At 49.0% G+C, this 18,826-nt stretch overlaps 1 protein-coding gene across 8 annotated transcripts in view; it reads right to left on the reverse strand.

Annotated features, from left to right (window-relative positions):
• The window catches only part of Heph (polypyrimidine tract-binding protein 1 heph), a 427,542-nt gene that overhangs the window by 152,475 nt on the left and 256,241 nt on the right, over window positions 1-18,826 (reverse strand). For 2 of the 8 annotated variants that reach the window (XM_076796827.1, XM_076796828.1), the window contains exon 2: window positions 9,282-9,335. The exons of the other annotated variants lie outside the window; for them this stretch is intronic. In XM_076796827.1, the coding sequence (XP_076652942.1) occupies window positions 9,282-9,284 (3 nt within the window). In that variant the 5' untranslated portion in view covers window positions 9,285-9,335. The remainder of the gene's footprint in view (window positions 1-9,281; window positions 9,336-18,826) is intronic. 8 annotated transcript variants of the gene reach the window in all.

Consider the following 18,826-nt stretch of genomic DNA (forward strand, 5'->3'; position numbering starts at 1 on the left):
TCTGAGACTCGTTCCCTCGGCCTGTGGAGTCGATTTACTAAATAAGGCCGGAAGTGGATTGCCTGTGACATCACCGTCAAACTTTCTACCTTTGAAGTAGGATTTCAAAGGATTTTTCCCTCGGTTACCAATCGAGTCGGCCTCAATGATAAGAACTCTCTCTCTCTCTCTCTCTCCCTCTCTCCCCACGGGGAAACTGAGTTTCGTGTTTCTTCCGAGATGACGCAGTTTAATTAAAGGAGCCCACTTCGAATCATGTTATTAACACAGCCCTCGGAGGTTTTTCAATGGCTTCTCTATCTCTCGGGCTCGAAGTAGTCCTTCAGTCATGCACCTGTTGAAACTGTTTGTCCGACTAGACAATGCATAGCAATCCTATTAAGGCACTATAGTCGCTGGTAAAGTCCTGCTAAATTCCCGAGGCCACAAGTACGACTCTCGGCAGTCTTACAAACATAACCAAACCCCGTCAAACTTGGTCAAAATTTATTTTTATGAACTCAATGTAATTTGTGTGGGAGATAGTACCAGGAAACATGTTAAGCATTGTTTAAAAAGTCCTCCAAACTGTCGATTAAAATAAATTTTGAAGACTTTTTAAAAAATTGTTTCGTTTAGGTCTCAACACTCCTCAGGCTCTCCGGGGTTGCTCTCTTTTTTTCTCAGACACTCTTATCATCCCCATAGAAAAGAAAACTGTCAGCTGAAGTTGGCCAAGATAAGAGTTAGGTGCAAAGCTGTCGAAGACCCGTGTCAAACGGGACCCGGGCACCGCGTGGCGGGGTTGGGCCAGCAGGAATCTCTCGATTACTCTTCCTCTGATTTATGGCGAAGAAGTTCGATTCCCGCGACTTACCCTGTTCGCATTTTCCTACCAACTTTTCGAACTTAGAGGCTCCGCGAACGGATCATTAAACACGAGCTAACCCGAAGACTCAGCCGAAGACTCGGCGTAGGGAAGAGAGGAATCCATAATTCGCGGGAACACGATCGCGAATTTTCGCGAACGCGAAACGAATCACACGGAAGCTGACCGACCGTCTGTGTATTGGGTGATCTTTGACCCGGACCCTGTTCATTTTATTTGAGGTCGTACCTAATATTGTACTAATCCGAAACGACTTTTTCGTTCCTTTTTACAATTTAATTTTTTTAAAACAATTGAGGCAAAGTATCGAAGTAAAACAAATTGCATAACTTTCTAGAGACATGGGGGAATGTGCATAAATTTTCCGGAACGTTTTAAAACACGGGAACCTCAAAAAAAAAAAAAAGAAAAAATTCTGTGAACCAGTGTGCCAACTTTCTATTTTGTTTTGGACGATATCATGCTTCAAACGAATGCAAGGTCCAAAATTGGATTTTTCTAGTATAATATACGTGTCGATAGAGATTCAGGGCAAATTTTGCTGGACTGGACTAATTATTTCCAGACCTACACAATTCTATACCAGAAAATGCTTTCCTGTCTTGCGGATGATTAGTCCAAGGCAATTTCTCGAGGGTAAAAATTAAGGAAAGCGATTTTTGCGTGTGTATCCGCGATTTCGCAGAAATTTGCCGGCTTGCAGGGGTCTTTTTTCTCGTCGCAGAAATTCCAGTCGGCCACAATCCTGTCATCGTTTGAGCGCGTTACAAGCGGAGCGTCTCTGTGCATTCAGCGCCCCTTCGAATCCCGCTCGGCTGTCTCTCTGTGTTGTCCCTGTTGCTCGCGCTCCAAAAAGATAACCGCGGACACCTCGTTTCCGGTTTCTCGGTCTATAGACGCCGTCGAGCGGCACGCAAACGAGGCCAGCCGGTATTATTGTAGCCGTTTCTCGTACTGCTCTCCTCGAGAGAGACAGAGACAGAGACAGAGAGAGAGAGAGAGAGAGAGAGAGAGAGAGAGAGAGAGAGAGAGAGAACGAACTGCGAGCAAACCGGAGGGGTGGCTCGTTCGTTCGTTCGTTCGGTCGTAGAAACTGGCACGGGCAATCTTTTTCAAGCACTTCGGGAAATGTCGAGAAGCTTTCGCGCGCATTTACCCCAGACGTCACTTTCCCGGCCGGTGAAAATAGCCGGCTTTATCCGTCATTGAGCCGCGCGAATAAAGTTGCCACAGTAATTAGTTGTAGCCCGCGTGGCTAAAACTGCTGGCTGGATGGTTAAATCTGTTCCCGCGTATTCCGAGGAAATTCGGCGGACATCGTCTCTGCCCGACTGCATTATTCCAGGGACCAGAAAAAAATCGATTACGCTACGAGGCAACACTCCAGTGACGCTGCGTGCAAAAGTATTCGCGGCTGTTTCGTCAGAAAGTGCAACAGTGATTTCTCTATATATGTCGCCAAGGCCTCGATGATAAACGTCGCGGAACTATCCCCACTACCGCGAGCTATATCCCGTGAGGGGTCCCTAGTAGTAGTGGGGTATATCCTGTGAGGGGGCCCTAGTAGTAGTGGGGTATATCCTGTGAGGGGGTCCTAGTAGTGGTGGGGTATATCCTGTGAGGGGGTCCTAGTATTAGTAGTGGGGTATATCCTGTGAGGAGCCCCTGGGAGTAGTGGGGTATATACTGTGAGGGGACCCTATTATTAGTAGTGGGGTACATCCTGTGAGGGGACCCTAGTAGTAGGAGGGTAAATCCTGTGAGGGGCTCTAGTAGTAGTGGGGTATATCCTGTGAGGGGCCCCTGGGAGTAGTGGGGTATATCCTGTGAGGGGACCCTAGTAGTGGTGGGGTATATCCTGTGAGGGGCCCCTGGGAGTAGTGGGGTATATCCTGTAAGGGGCTCCTCAAAGGAGTGGGGTATATCCTGTGAGGGGCCCCTAGTAGTAGTGGGGTATATCCTGTGAGGGACCCTAGTAGTAGTGGGGTATATCCTGTGAGGGGTCCCTGGGAGTAGTGGGATTATATCCTGTGGGGGGGTCCTAGTAGTAGTGGGGTATATCCTGTGAGGGGGTCCTAGTATAATGGGATATATCCTGTGATTAGCCCTAGTAGTAGTGGGATATATCCTGTGAGAGGCCCCTAGTGACTGTGGCGATAATTCCGCGACGTTTATCATCAAGGCCTTGGCGACATATACAGAGAAGTCACACTCTATATGTTGCTGACAAATTTCGACAAAATTCGCTGTATTACCCAACGAAAAGTAGCTTCAATGTTAGTTCTGAGTGAGGGGAGCATCTGAAGTAGATCTACACGTTGATCTGAACTGAGTAGACTCTAGTAGCTTTCCTGATGAACACTCTTAACGCTCATTTTCCTGTCGGAGGGTAAACACTCCCGAATCCGAGTCCCCGACCGCGGAAAGAAAGGAAGCAGTCGAATCCCTCGCCGCTGGCTTATCCTTTTCCAGGCGATTTACGTGCGAAGTTCACGGTGGAAGGAAGCGAATCGTTTATCACGCGGCGAGCTAATAGATAGCACGGTGGTTACGTGTTCGGTGGTTCGATCGGTGCCATCCCTTGTCCCTAACCCCTGGAATCCACTTTATCGGGCCGATCGACTAACAGCTGCGGGAATGAAGCTGGGAATCCGGTCTGGGATCGAACTTCCGAATTCGGCTGTGCCGGAAGTGCGTAACTCTTTGCCTCCGTGCCTCTACCGAAGCCCCTTCGAGCTTTATCAGATTTCGGTGGATAATTCCGGGAAAGAAGCTCGAATTACGTTCGCGACGTGTCCCCGCGACAAGGATTTTTACGGTTCGCGAAATTTGTGTTGAATGAATAAACGTTGCGACCGCCTCGGCGTCGCCGATAGACGATTCTGATAGCCGCGGAGACAGAAGAAAAACGCCGGCCACCCCTCGGGCCGGCAATTACTTATGCATGTTTCCGAGTGAGAACGTTTCATCGCCGAGGTTTTATGGGGGCTCCGCGGCAGCATGGAAAGTGGACCATGGGAGAACCAGTCCCCGGCTCTCTGTTTTATAGTAACCCTCGACGATGATTTTATGAGCTGTCGGAGACCGAGCACAGATTCCCCGAAGATTCTGTGCTCTTCTAAAAAATCATCGACTCCGTCGACAACGTCGGACTTCTTCTCTTAAAAAATAGCTGCCGTTGATCGATCAAGAATACAGATCGTGAGTGATCGATCCGAGTACGGAAGGAACCGATCACCAACGCACCCGGGGATTACAAGCTCCGTCGTTTCGTCGGTTTATGAAACGGCGATCGGAGCACGATTAATTACCGTCCCACCATCGTCCCGATACCGGGCCCAGATGATTAATTTCCCCCGACACACCGGACGACACGAACTTTCCACTCCCTCCCCTCCCCTCCCCCGCCCCGCGAAACTTTTGTGTGTTTCCTTTTTTCGTGGCGCGCACGCCGAGTGAAAAATGCCGATGTCTCTCCGAGTCGAAAGTTTGCACTGTCCCGGGCGCGGCGGAAGAAAAGGTGAAAAGGCTCCTTTCGTGAGCCCGAACTCGCGAAAGTGCACACTCATTTCCGTGTTCCCTGAATACCTTCGATCTCGCTTGATACAGTATCGCGGCATTTTTCACGCGAGGACGGATGAAAGTTCCTCCGACGGGGGAATGAAAGGGGACCGAGTCGCTCGGGGCGGGATGAAACCTCTGCAAAACCCCTCTCGCGCGAGGAGCACGAGGGGGAGGAATTTTCTTTCGCCTTTTTCGGAGGGTCTCGAAACGCGTCTGCCACGGACTAGAACAAGGGAACTGAATTTAGAAACGAAAAGACGCCTTATGCTCAAAAGTGACGTTCGTCTAAAAATATCTCGATGGGAAATAGAAACAAGAACAACATTCATAGCTCGTCCGATTCTGCGTGAAAAACGCTACAAATTTCCCCCGAGGCATTATTTTGTACGAGTTATAGTTCGGGCGATACTTCATTAGACAGTGGAGGAAATCATCTGCATCAAAAATTACACATTTCTTGAAGAAAATGGGACGGTGAAAGATAGTGAGTGGGAGGAGTCAAACTTTGTGGGCGGAGTCCGAGGAAGTGGGCGGTGCTTGAACTTAAACTGGGGAAAATTATCAGGCAATATTTTCACGAAGGTGGGCCCCCTGCTTTGTACAAATATATTGACAAATCTATTTCAACGACTATAAAAAGAAACGGAGGTGAAAAGAAGCAAATAATAGAAGGGGCTAGAGAATGAGGAGGAGCTCGAAACAGTGGGAGGAGCTTAAACCCCAGAGAAGAAAGAATGTACAAGCAATGAATTATCAAAGATGGGTCCACTATTCTCTAAAATTCTACTGACAAACCCAAGCCAACAACAGTAGAAATAGAAAGTGGGAGGAGTTTGAAACAATGGGCGGTGCTTGAACCCAGGAGGGAGAAGTTTACGGTCAATGAATTCGCCAAGGTGAGCCTACTAGTCTCGAGAAGTATGTTAACGAACACAAGCCAATAATTGTGGGAACAGGAAGTGGGAGGGACTAAAAAGTGGGCGGTGCACGATGGGCGGAGTCTATGACAATATCTCGAAGAAAAGTAGAAATAAAGATCAAATTCGTAGCTCATCTGCTTCGGCGTGAAAAATGGTACAAATTTTCCCTGAGTCACTATTTTCTACGACCTTCAATTCATACGTTATTTTCATAGGCAGTGATAGTGAAAAGCGAACATGTTCCTGCATCTTGACGCGCTATTATCCCAGGAACTATCCGTCGCGTAGAGAAGCTCCACGAGAAATAATCGACGCAGTTTTTCACGGGGAATGGAACATAATTGAATTTGGCAGTCACTGACGAGCGTTCACCTCCCCGGGAAGCCTCGAAGGGGAAATGTCAAGATACCGTGGGGGCTCGGGAATTTCTTGGCGCGGGCGAGGGATCGAGCCAAGAAGAGGATCTCCCGTTCCGAGTGGCGGGATATCGCGTTATAGGTCGTATGATAGATTACTTTCACTTGCGCGATGCTGAGCCGCGAATACGTCACTCCGCCGCGAAAATAGATTCCGCGCGATTCGTGGCACGGAAATTCCATTCGTCGAGGCTGAACCGCCTCTACTAGACGGAAATGGCTATAGGGGTGGAAAATGTGCTCCGGGGATTTCGAATAAGGGAATCCGGTGCAGTTCTACTTGATCGGGACTCGATCTCCCTACACCCAAAGGTCAATTACCGAAGGGCGGCGCCGAAGGGGTGAAAAATGAAAACACTTACTCTTCCAATTACTTTCGAAGTGGATCAAGACACGACGAAGACTTAAAATTCAGAGGAAATTGCCGAAGGGCTGTACTAAATTGAAGTTCTAACCGTAATACAATTTTAGACAAAATTTGTAGACAGGAATGACATTAAATATTATAAGTCAAAGTTTGCCGTCCTCTTAGTTTCAAGCTCTGGCCGTAAGGCAATCTTTGCAGATTTTTTTAAAAGAAAACTATTCAGTGTAAAAATTTCAAATTTTACACACTTGTTAAGTACTTATGGAGAAATGTAGACAAATTTTTTCAAGCAATTCAAATCATTTTTGACAAAGCTAGAGGGGTTAGGTGTGATGTTCGAAATTTCGGGTGAAAAGCGAGCCGATCGATTAGAGGATGCGTATCTCAGGTATACTCGGAATCCGGATCGCAAACACGATATTTATCGCGAACAAACGATTGGCACGCGTCCCATTTCGCCGAACGGGGAACGACACTCGACACGAAAATTCCCCTCGTTTCGGAGGCGCGATTTACTCTCCCTCTGAGCGAATGTTTCCCCGTGAGCTTCTTTCGCTCGCCCATCTGCCTTTCTTTCGTTCACGGCGGGAGGCTTTCAAAGGCGAAAGCTCGTGTTCGCGCCGAGGCCGGTGCCCGAGCGCGCCCGGAACATCAAAGCGTGCGTCGAGACGCTTTCCCCGGGAATTTTCTCGCCGTGCAAGAAAGCCCATCGAAATTTTCCTCCTCTGTTCGCTCGATAGAAAGTCCGTAGTAATTTCCGCGAAGTTGATCGCGGTCTACACCCTCCTCCCTCTCCCTCCTGCACCCACGGGGGCGAAAGAAATTTCGTTGAAGCGACGCGAAAATTGAAATTTTGGAACCGTCAACGTTTATTCCCCCGCTTTTCGCTCGAGAGACGTGCCAATCCCCTTATATTCCTTCCGTAGATACGATTCGGCAGTTGGACTACCATAAGTTAGGGTACTGAGAATTAGGATCATGCAGAGTTAGGACCTTGGAGACCTGGGCCCTTGTGAGCTTAGGACCTTGGAGATCTGGGCCCTTGCAAGCTTAGGACCTTGGAGACTTAGGCCCTTGGAGACCTGGGCGCTTGCAAGCTTAGGACCTTGGAGATCTGGGCCCTTGCAAGCTTAGGACCTTTGAGACCTGGGCCCTTGCAAGCTTAGGACCTTTGAGACCTGGGCCCTTGCAAGCTTAGGACCTTTGAGACCTGGGCCCTTGTGAGCTTAGGACCTTGGATATCTGGGCCCTTGCAAGCTTAGGACCTTGGAGACTTAGGCCCTTGGAGACCTGGGCGCTTGCAAGCTTAGGACCTTGGAGACCTGGGCTCTTGCAAGCTTAGGACCTTGGAGATCTGGGCCCTTGCAAGCTTAGGACCTTGGAGATCTGGGCCTTTGCAAGCTTAGGACCTTGGAGATCTGGGCCCTTGCAAGCGTAGAACCTTGGGGACCTGGGCCCTTGAAAGCTTAGGACCTCGGATACTCAGGAATTCGCAGAGCTAGGGCCTTGTGAATTGAGAGCTTTGAGAGTCAGAGACCCACTAGTTAGATCCTTGGAAATTAGCACGTTTGCAGTTAGATTTCTGAAAAGTTGGGGTCCTTCAAGCCACGGTCCTAAAAAGCAGGGTTCTCGGAATAAAATTTTCATAGAAATGGCAATTCCGTGCCCTCCCGCGTCTACCGAAGTTCTCCCGCCGGTGATACTGAACGAAAACAATATTCGCCGAAGCAAATGCTAATGAACCGACCGAAATTCAATCTAAACCGTGTAATCTAGAGCCGCCCCTTTTATTACGCCGTAAAGAAGGCTCGTTTATGTATCGCCCGACGGGGTCAGGAACACGAAAAAGAAAAATGCCGATAATGAGGCGGAAAAGGGGAGCGAAAATACGTGTAAGTGGTAATGGCTGACTTGTACCACGCTCGGCCACGTCAGGAACATGTTTAACTTCGACGATAGCCGGAGGGTTACTTCCCGGGCTGATAAGAGCTATCCTCGTTTATGCGGAAAATAAAAATAACCCGGCAACGAGGAGCAGAGCCACCGGAGTACATCGACACGAGAAATATCTCGTGGACAGATAACGGCTTCCAGTCTCGTGTGATAGTCACCGTGGCACTTGAAAGATAGACACCATATTTTAATTGAACTGGCAGGAAATGAAAAATTTTAGAAACCGGAAGATTGAGCCGGAGATTCAGTATTCACGCCACTGCGTCGAAACGATTCCTCACTCGTTACATACCCCTACGCTGCAACCCTTCGTGACCGTCCTGATGATATACAAATAGGTTCGTATCTAATTCCCAGGGGACACGCCTTACTTTAACGACGAGGGTGGAAGAATGGGACTACGAGAACGTGACAACCCTAGTCGATGTTTCATACCACGAAAGCAAGCACAGAAGTCGTCATCCCTCGACAAAAATATTCCTCACTAGCCAGCGGATTTTAACAGAAAAATTTACAGGCACAATTTGCATTCCGAGTCCCGATTTGCATCCCCCAAAAATCCCTAAAGTCGATATATACCCGGGACAAGTTTCGGAGTAACCTTCAGACAGTCTCCTATTTTCCAGAGGCTGCTAAACTGCACAGCGAAGGTCTTACTCGGTGGCCCCAGCCATTCATCAAAGCCAACTTACATCGGCGGCGCGTTCGCAGACCACCGTGTCCAACGGGGAAAGAAAAATTTCCGGCACGTACACGGGAGCAAACGGACGCGTACAGAAAGTATTCCCCGAACAACAGCGGCACGTGCTGCGCTGCCAATTGTAATGACCCACTTGAGCCGAGGTTCCTCTCCCTCCGGTTTCCCGACGGATGTGTCTGGAGCAACGGCGGCGGATCCTAACGCGCGCCGCTCGCGTTGGATGTCGGTTAATCGTGCAAAAGAACCGGTATATATCGCGACGTTAATTAAGAAGGATGTCTCGGGGTATTAGCCGAAGCCTACACCCCCCCACCCCGCCCACCCTCCGCAACCCCCGTCGTTCATCCGAGGCGACGAGAGAAACGAGGGTGGCTCCGGCGCGTGACGCAAACCACCAGCGAAATCAGAGACGTCGTGGTGTGGGTGAAGAGAACACGGCTGCGACTCGTGCGCGCCGCGAGTGAAACGGGAGTACATTTGCTTTATGGCTTACCATCGTCAGGGACGCGGCCGTCCCTCGAGCGTACTGGAATTCCGGGACACTCACCTGAAAGCAGAGAAAGAACCGTGTTAGAACGTCCCCGATGATGAACTTGGCATTCAAAGACACCGGGGCACAGCGCGCTGTAACCCCCACAAGGTCACTTTAAACGGATCTACACCTCAGCTTTTCTTAGCAGTCTGGCTAAATGTCTACCAGGTAAAAAATATAGAAAACGGAGAAAATATTGGGTCGGAAAAAAGTTAATCAGTGGGAGGAGTCTAGGAAAGGGGCGGAGTTTGGACCTGGACAGAGAGATATTGTCAGGCAATGAGTTTACGAAGAAGGGACCAGTATACTGTAGAAATGTGATGTTAATCTGATGACAGTCGTTATAGGGAAATGGGAGAATAGTAGGAGGAGCCAACCCTTGTGGGTGGAGTCTAGGAAAGGAGGCGGAGTTTAGACACGGAGAGGGAGAAATTGTCAGCCAATGAGTTTGCTAAGTAGGGACCACTATACTGTAGAAATGTGATGTTAAACTGATGACAGTCGTTATAAGGAAATGGGAGAATAGTAGGAGCCAGTGAATGGAGCGGAGTCAAAGATAGTGGGCGGTGTACTTGAAGTTAAAGAGGTAGTCATTTACTGGCAATGAATTCATCGGTTTACAAATTGGCGAACTTATAGAGTGTGGGGCAAAATGTGGAAGGCGAAGTGGGCGGAGCTAAGAAGTGGGAGGGGACTGCTTCTAGAGAATGTTTGCAGCTAATATGTAATTTTCTGATTAAATACGTGCCTCCAGCGCTCACTAACGCCGCGTCCTCTTTTTCTGCGATCGGGGCGCTAAAATAGACCGAGAATACGTTTGTGAAATTTATTGACTGTCGCCGCAGGCTGCATTCAGTTTCAGAATGAGCGTTCCGTCGATGTAAATGCGTTCCCTTGGATTAATTTCCGGCGGCTGGCTATAGGTTCGCTGCAGCTACTTATAATCGAGCGAAAATTTTCCCGTTCGCAAGAAGCGTTCCAGGCAAGTGGTTATGACCGCGGAGAAATATCCAACGAATCAGGAGAAACCCGGAACTGACTGTTCCAAAAATATTTTCAATTATACCGAGCAGATTGGCGATAAGGAGGGGTCTGGAGTTCAGGAGTACAGTGAACGGGTAACGCGATTATAAGTCGTGGCGTTTTCGAATCCGCCACGTGTACTTTCTGAGCAACGCGGACAGAAGAGAATACCCCTGAAAATGGAGTCGAACCGTTTACGAGGTATTCTTGGCGGCTTCCCCCGGGACAAGTTCGTTTGAACAGGGGCAAGGAACGAATTAATTGGAAGGTAAACGCATGTCCATAATGGCGTATCCGACGTTGTATGTACGTGCGATTTCGTGTCCCCGGGGCAGCGTGTCCCTTTAGTCGTTTCGAAATGCCTTCCGGCAGCGCAAACAACGCTGCCAGTTTCAACGTGGTTTGCGCGCGCCGTAACGTTTACATCGAATAGAATTCATGTTTAGTAATTTCGCCCTACATTCTTCCCCGTTCTCCGCCCACACATACGCACCCAACCCGCTCCTGTTTCCGGTGAAACTCTGGGTTAGGGTCTGAAGAAAAATCTTGTCAGTCTTCCTTCTAGGTCTTTGACTTCTCCACGTGGTCCAAGCTCGTAAAAATAATAGCTCGGAGTCGTGTCGCGGCTAATGAGCACGGCGTTCGGAGTGAAATATTAACATTATTCCCCCTCACCCCCTGGCCGCGAGACCACGTTAATAAGCAAATTTTCGTAGAAAGCAGGTCGCGCGTGACAGCTCTTCAAAACGCACGCATAAATTGGACGTGGCGTGTCGACCTCAGTTTCCGTGGCTTCGCTTTCGAAAGGGGCAGGAGGATTACCACGGGGATGCCGTTTGAATCGTATCGCAAATCTTCGAACGAGCCCTTTCGACCGGAAGTCGACGTTGATGACGGGTTCTGCCCGCGAACTAACACGGTTCTGCCTGCGGATTACGACTCGAATCCTCTTAAAATTAAGTCTCTGCGATTCGACCAGTTTTTTTTTTTTGCGCGGACTGTACTCTCGTTACACGGTGATTTCTCGAACAGGAAAAATGAAAATGAAGGCGGGAACGGTTTAGCAACGAACGCATGCATATTCAAGACACCGTAAACAGGCTCGTGTACCATGAGAGCGGAACAACTGTTATCAATTGCGTGCCGACTGACAGCTACGAATGATTGATAACGAGGTTTCGTGTGCCGCTGGTCGGTGACACGGCCGGAAAACTGGCCACACGAATTTTCCACTGATTAAGTCCTCCTCTCATTAACGACGGACACGGTTGAATAAATTCTGCAAGATTTTCCAAACTGCACTATTGAAAAAACACCATCGAGATCATTTACAGAGGCCTTCCTGTCTATTAGGAACACTAGACAATAATTCTTGAGTAGAATAGAAACGATATATGGTCAGACAAGTGAAATGAGGACGATATATGGTCAGACAAGTGAAATTAGAACATTATATGGCCAGAAAAGTGAAATGAGAATATTATATGGTCAGACAAGTGATAGGAGGACGATATATGGTCCGACTAGTGAACCGAGAACGTTATATGGTCAGACGGATTGATCACAGGAGAAGATACACTCCTGCATAATTGTTCCGGGCAACTCTGAACAATTTTTCTGGTGGCTACTCTACTTGCCTGACCACATCGCATTTATTCTACTTGTCTCATCACAGACAATCCCCTATTCTACGTCGAGTACTATGTTCCACCAGTGCCAAGATAAATGCTCTATCATATCCAGCACGAGAGACTCGAGTCCTCTGGCGTTTATTATTCATGAAAACTCGTAGATAAATTAAAAAAGTCAATGTTTAAAATCGAGACGGAGGAAATGTAAAATTACCGAGAGAAACAAAACTGGAAACGTACATGTTCCGAGTGTGTTTCTTTTTTATCGGTAGGATGGTTAGTCACGCTCGCGTAAAGTCGATTCGCATTGGCCATAAACGGCGGAGCTTAACCGGGGCCGGATCGATAAAGACCATTTATAATTTTGTCACAGGCGCAAACGTACCGACTTCTCGTTATCCGCGGGCATGAACGGCGTCGCATCAACGGTTCATCGCAGGGGGATAAGTAACTGTTAATGATTAACAAGAATGGGAGCGTGCCGGAACTGCATTATGCAGTTGGCGGGCCGCAAAATTTCCATACACGTTGTCCACGCCACGGAAACAATTAACCGTCGGGGGCGGATTCGCGTAATATCGACCCGATGCATTCTTAAGTGCGCCGGATTAAATTCGATGACGCGGCGCATGGCGCCCGACGGAGTTTTTCAATTTCTTTCAACAAATTCGATGAAAAATCTCGCGCGAACCGATTTGCCCTAACAACGGGCTCGCAGGCCATTTCCGAACCGGGAAAATATTTGCGCAGCCTTTAAAAGAGAAGCGCGCGGTCCGTTCGTCTCTGCAAATTAATCCAAATATTTAATAACAAACCGGAAGCCCGGCCCGTTCCACATGTTTGCAATAAACATACCCGCCGATACAGTAATAATTATACGACGTACACAAATTAATAACAAAAATGTGTGGATGCAAAATAATTTCAGGACACGATAGTACTAGGCGTATTAAAATTCTGAAGAGAACAAAACTTCCACCCGGCTCCTATTCTCCGTAATCGATGCAGACAATTTTAATTGCTGCACATTTAATAATCATTGCAAACTTCGGTGGGGGTCGGGGGGCAGGTATCAACGAGAAATTTTCCCTTCTGCGGAAAAGCGGCCGAGAGCCCGGAAAATTATCTGTAACCCGTAACTTCGGGTAACGCACTTAGGCCGGCGGCCGTTCAGGGCATAAAGAAAAAGGGAAAACAGAGAGGAAGAGAGTGCATGGACCCCCAAAGAAACCGTGTTTCATCCCTCGGGCTGCGCGTGGGGTGAGAGAGCGTTTCCGAACACGACGGCCAGAAAACTTGCCAGGTGGGGTAAGGGTGTGCAACAAGGAAGGGCAATTTATCTTGTTGTATTAGCAAATGGATGATAATGATGCCGCGAGAGAAGGGGGCGGGTTGGGGTAGTAGGGGGATGTGGCTTGGGCAGAAAGTGTCGGAAGCTTCTCTGTGAGCAGCCGTAGTTACCAACTTAAGTGTCGGTGCATTAGTGTGCCAGCTTCTTAAGCATATAGGCGCCGCCGCCGCCGCCGGTGTATATTCGTGACAGTTTTCCAAGGGTTGAAGGGAGGGCGGGGGGCGTTGTGTATCGATATACACACCCCCTAAAACCAGGGACAAGAAACGGTAAAGCGGGTTCTATTTAGGCGGCCGCGTACGCCGTGCCGTTTCGCAAAGGAAAACGAACTCTCTCGATGCCATTACACGCTCGTGGAGAATGCTAAGAGGACTTAGGCGAACGCGCCGGAGTCCTCTGAAAGAGGAGACACACCTCGGAAAATGAACATCGGATTACACGGCAGTTATCTTTCTTATCGCGGAAAAATCGCAAATCACGTATCCTCGAGTTTCCCCATCTATCAGCGTGTCTCGAACATTCGCGCAGTTTCTCACGAGACCCTGTGGCCTCTCCTGTCATCCGCCATTGTTTCGACGTCACGGCAACACAGCTGCTCCGTTACAATACTAATTGGTGCCGGTTGACGGACAGGTTTGTAAACAACCGCGGAAGCATCCGCCGAGAGAGACAGCCAGAGAGTGATAGAGAGGGAGAGAGAGAGAGTAAGAGAGATGGCGGGTCTGGTCCCCTTTTCGCTTTCACAAAGGCCGCCGACTTTTCTTCTCCTCTGCGCCGGGGCTAGTCTACTTTGCTCGACTAACAATGGGGATGAACACCCTCGGTTCCGGCAACAATGCGCCAACAAGGCCACCTAACGACCAGCGGACCTGGCAAATTGGCGGCGCACGGTTCGGCTAGACGAAGCTGGCGATTCACGGTGAACGCGGACTGTTCAACTTGCACCGATTATGGCGCGGCAAGTTGAAGAAGTTGGCTGGTCGTCGGCAATGTCGACTAGAAGCTGGGCCAGACGTGGTGTGCCCCTTGGAAGCATGATAGGTTAACTGTAAAGGCAATGGCAGCAGCCTGGTGTGGGTTTAGGGTATGTCGATTGAGTTAGTATAGGACATCTAGTAGAAATGATGAGTTGGGGAACGTGAGGTAGCTACATTGGGTCCTCTAACCTAGCTAGAGGCGCAAGGTACCTATCTGACCTAGGACACATGGTGTAGATAAAGATTTAGGGTATGTCGATCGAGTTAGCAGAGGACATCTAGTCGAAATGATGAGTTGGGGAACGTGAGGTAGCTACATTGGGTCCTCTAACCTAGATAGAGGGTCAAGGTACCTATCTGACCTAGGACACATGGTGTAGATAAAGATTTAGGGTATGTCGATTGAGTTAGCAGAGGACATCTAGTCCGAAATGATGAGTTGAGGAACGTGAGGTAGCTACATTGGGTCCTCTGACCTACCTACAGGGTCAAGGTATCCATCTTTAGAGTACGTAACCAAACTAGGGTCCCAAACCTAGTCCATCAGACATTTGGTCTAAATGAAGAATTAGGATCCCCAGTCCATCCAGAGTCTTAGAGTACATACCTAACCTAGGACTCCTGCTCCCAGTAAAAATTTAGGGGTATACTAACCTAGAGCACCTACTTGAAATGAGGATTTACCGTCTCAGAACCAGCCTGGTCAGTGACTCAGCGCACTTAGGGTATCGGGCGCATAATGCCTCGAGGAAATCTGACCCAAGCACGGGCACAGAGTAGCAGCAAACAGGTCTAATGAATTTCCCCGTGGCTTCCACGAAGACCGGTAACGCAAATGAATATAAGAAAACACATGACAATGGAAATGACGGAGTGCATCAACTCCGCGGAAAAATAAATCATCGTTAGCGCGGTGGGTTTGCTTAATTAGGAATCTAATGAATCCTGACACATCCCCCATTAGTCATCCGGGGGATTCTATCGCGTCGGCGAATATACATTAGCGCTATAATACAATCATCATAACTCATGCTTCGCGAGCTTCGAATACACCGAATCTCGAGCCAGGTGATCCGCGGGGGCAATTATCCACTTTGCCGCGGCTACCTGGAAATCCGGCGCGTCGAGGATGCTGATGGATCCCCGTGGCCATTACGCGCGAACCGTCGAGTCCGTCGATCCTAGATCCGGGGTCTGCTGGCTGGAGGAGGAAGATCTTCGTGGATCGTCGGGTGACTCCTCGACGCGCAGAGATGGCGAGAAGAAGAAGAAGAAGAAGAAGAAGAGTAACAGAGGAACAGGAGCTGGCGCGACGTAAGGCGATTGGCCCGTCGCGAGGAAATATAATTTCCCGATGCGCAGCCGGTGATCACGAGTCAGCCGGGTCGGATCCTGCCGAAGGAAATACGTCATATCCTCCGCTGAAAGGCGTAATTCCTTGTACGTAGGTACGCCGGTGTCGGCCAACTAATCTACACGGTATTACGGGGCTCACGTGTAAAAGGGGTGGGAAAGCTGACGTGGAAGGAAGAAATAAGAGGAGCATCGACGGAGCCTGAAAAGGAGTTCCTGCAACCGGCGTGGGCGGAACCCAAAGGGGCGAGGAAGAGAGACGAGCGACAGATAGAGAGAGAGAGAGAGAGTGAGAGAGTGTGTGCCAGTCGGACTTCCCAGAACCGAGCCTCCACTCCCGTAATGAGAAAATCACAAAAGGTATGCCACTTGAATGGGCTCCGCTCCGCGGTACACTGACGCGACGGCTGTCGATCCTTTTCAAAGTCAGCTACGGGGCTCGCCTCCACCCCTGTACAAGAGCTGCTCCAATGACCTTCGAGTAATCCGTTTTTCAATCTTATCGACGGGGATTTGTTCCCGGGGAACCGGGGATATCGCGTTTCCTCCGCGGAGATCGGATTATCATGCATTGTGCCCCGGTAATGATGGGATCACTGGTTTCAACAGCCCGGCCATCCAACGATGACTCCCGATGGCCTGTTCCGACGGATCCGATAAGATTGTCGCAAAATTGGCTACGCCCGCGTCCGACCGAGCCTAACCAGCCACGCTCCAGCCTCTTGAGCAACCAGAATAGGCCTTGCGCGAGTCTAGGTGCTGCTCAATCGGACACAAGTAGAATGAGGATCCGAAAATTGGCTCTGAATTAGGCAGCCCTGGGTTATGGACTAGCCTCTAGGCCCCAGGTAGGTAGCCTAAAACAGCCGTAGAAGTGGTTGTTTCGCTTAGCATTAGGGATGATGCAAACTGACCATAAGGTATCCTCAGCAAGCTTAACTGCAGTAGACCTATCACCAGGCAACCTAGCCCCTGGGAACTTATCTGCGAGATGCCTATCACCAGCAATTGGACACAACTAGAGGTCCCGAAAATTGGCTCTGAATTAGGCAGCCCTGGGTTATGGACTAGCCTCTAGGTCCCGGCTAGGTAGCCTGAAACAGCCATAGAAGTGGTTGTTTCGATTATAATTAGGAACCATGTAAACTGACTATAACTGGAGTAGACCTATCACCAGGGAACCTAGCTCCTGGGAACTTGAGATGCCTAGCCCCAGCAGACCTAACTTGGCTATGTCTGGGATTGAAAAACCTGGGTTCTGGAGAGTCAGGTGCTTCGAAACGAGCAAAACTCAGGCCCTTATTTTTTAGCAGAGTCTCCCGGTTCGATCGTGAAGTTAGCAGACCTGCCACGGCATTTTTACAGCAGGCCATCCTCCATAAATCCAAGCGACGCAAGAGTTCCTAATTTGTCTCAGTTTCTTGAGTTTCTTGGACGGGTTCGAAAGTACTTCTCTCCCGGTAACGACGGCGGCGAGTCCAAGTTCCAAGAAAGGAGTAACGAGCACGGCTTTGAAATATTCATGAGGGACCTGTCAATTTTTCGCGGATGTCGAAATTCCTCGGATGAGTTCGCCCGCTGGATTTTCGTAATGGCTGTGAAATTGATTTCACCGTGGCTAGGCCAAGTGTCCCGGGCGCGCGCGCGCGCGTCCGGGATCGTTATTGTTCGCATCTCCTAATTAAATAAACATGAATCCGTCGTCGGGCCACGGGCTTCTGTTTTGGACGATATTCGAAGCAAATTGAAAAACAGAATCACGACGATTATTCCGCCCGGCGACTGTTTTCCATTAAAACTTTCCCTTAACTCGATTCTATTTTTCTTTCGCCGGAGAACTCGATTCGCCGAACCTCCACTATCCGGACCCCCTTCTGCCCCTCTGCCGCGATGGTGCCTTCGATAAATCACTTACTAGTTAAATTAATAATTCTCTCTTTTCTCTCGGCCGGGTGGAATAAAAAAAAAAGAGAGAGAGAGAGAGAGAGAACTTCGTAATAAATTGTTACAACGTTGGTGTACACCGTTGTTTGCGAGACAACAACGGCGACAACGACGAGAGCGCGTGACGTTTTGATTCATCTGAATCCCGGTGTTTATCAGCGTTATCTGTACCGGCGGAAAACCTTACGGATAATCCGGCGTATATTCAGGGACACGTAGCGGCTATTAATGCGAGATAGCAGTGGTCGATGGGAAAACGAGATACAACGGAATTAAAGCAAAGGCTGACTGAGCTGTTTCCGGTTCCTCCGGGTGTGGAGACCGGTAATTGGAAAAATGAGCATAAGCGAAGAAGTGGCCGGGGCAAAAAGTGCTACTGCCGGGGGAGACCTAATATTAAACCTTTCTCAAAATTCAACTCAGCACTCGCCACCACCGTATCCCACGAGAAAATCTGCCCACCAGACGAACTACCCCTCTCTCAGAATCCAGACTGCGGCAGTGCACGCTTAAGTGTCCGCATTCGGTCCCTACAGTGTTAAGTCTGCTTTAACTCGTTAACTGCCATGTCAGTCATATATGACTGACTGGGTTTAGAAACTCATTTTTATTATAAGGTATCCAGATAAAAAGGGTTAAGACAGCATTCCCTATAATACATTTTAAATTTCTAGTTGTGGTTTCATTAATCAAATTACTCTGATCTTGTAAGAATCCCTGGGGGTTGATATTTGGCACTTGACGCGTCCAAGTGCCTAACCCTTCAGAACTCGTGTTTTTCCCATGTCAACGGGAGACCTAGCCTGAGAACAGCTTGCGCCGAAGACAGCGGTGGACACTTAAGCGGTGCACTTGCTGTGCCTCTCGCCAGACCGACAAAAAATTCTTGAGGCATTGAAAGGCAAACAAAATTCCCTTTCGGAAAACAACCCTTTGCCATGATACCAGGACACAAAATGCCGCGGATGCTTTTAGCAAACAGCCAGCGGAAAACAAGGCGGGGGGGGGGACGTAAACAACGTCTCGAAAAACCGAGAACGATAAAGAGAGCCCCGGGAGTTAAAAGGAATCGGTGGAGTAATAGAATTCTCGGTGGGGGGGAAGGACGACCGCAAAAATACAGGAAGAAACGCGTAAGCAACCGGACGCTGCTTCGGCAAGAAAGAGAGAGAGAGAGAGAGAGAGAGAGAGAGAGAGAGAGAGAGAGAGAGAGAGAGAGAGAGAGAG

The sequence above is a fragment of the Halictus rubicundus genome, chromosome 11 (genome assembly GCF_050948215.1).
Source record: "Halictus rubicundus isolate RS-2024b chromosome 11, iyHalRubi1_principal, whole genome shotgun sequence".
In the NCBI taxonomy this organism is placed as follows: Eukaryota; Metazoa; Arthropoda; class Insecta; order Hymenoptera; family Halictidae; genus Halictus; species Halictus rubicundus.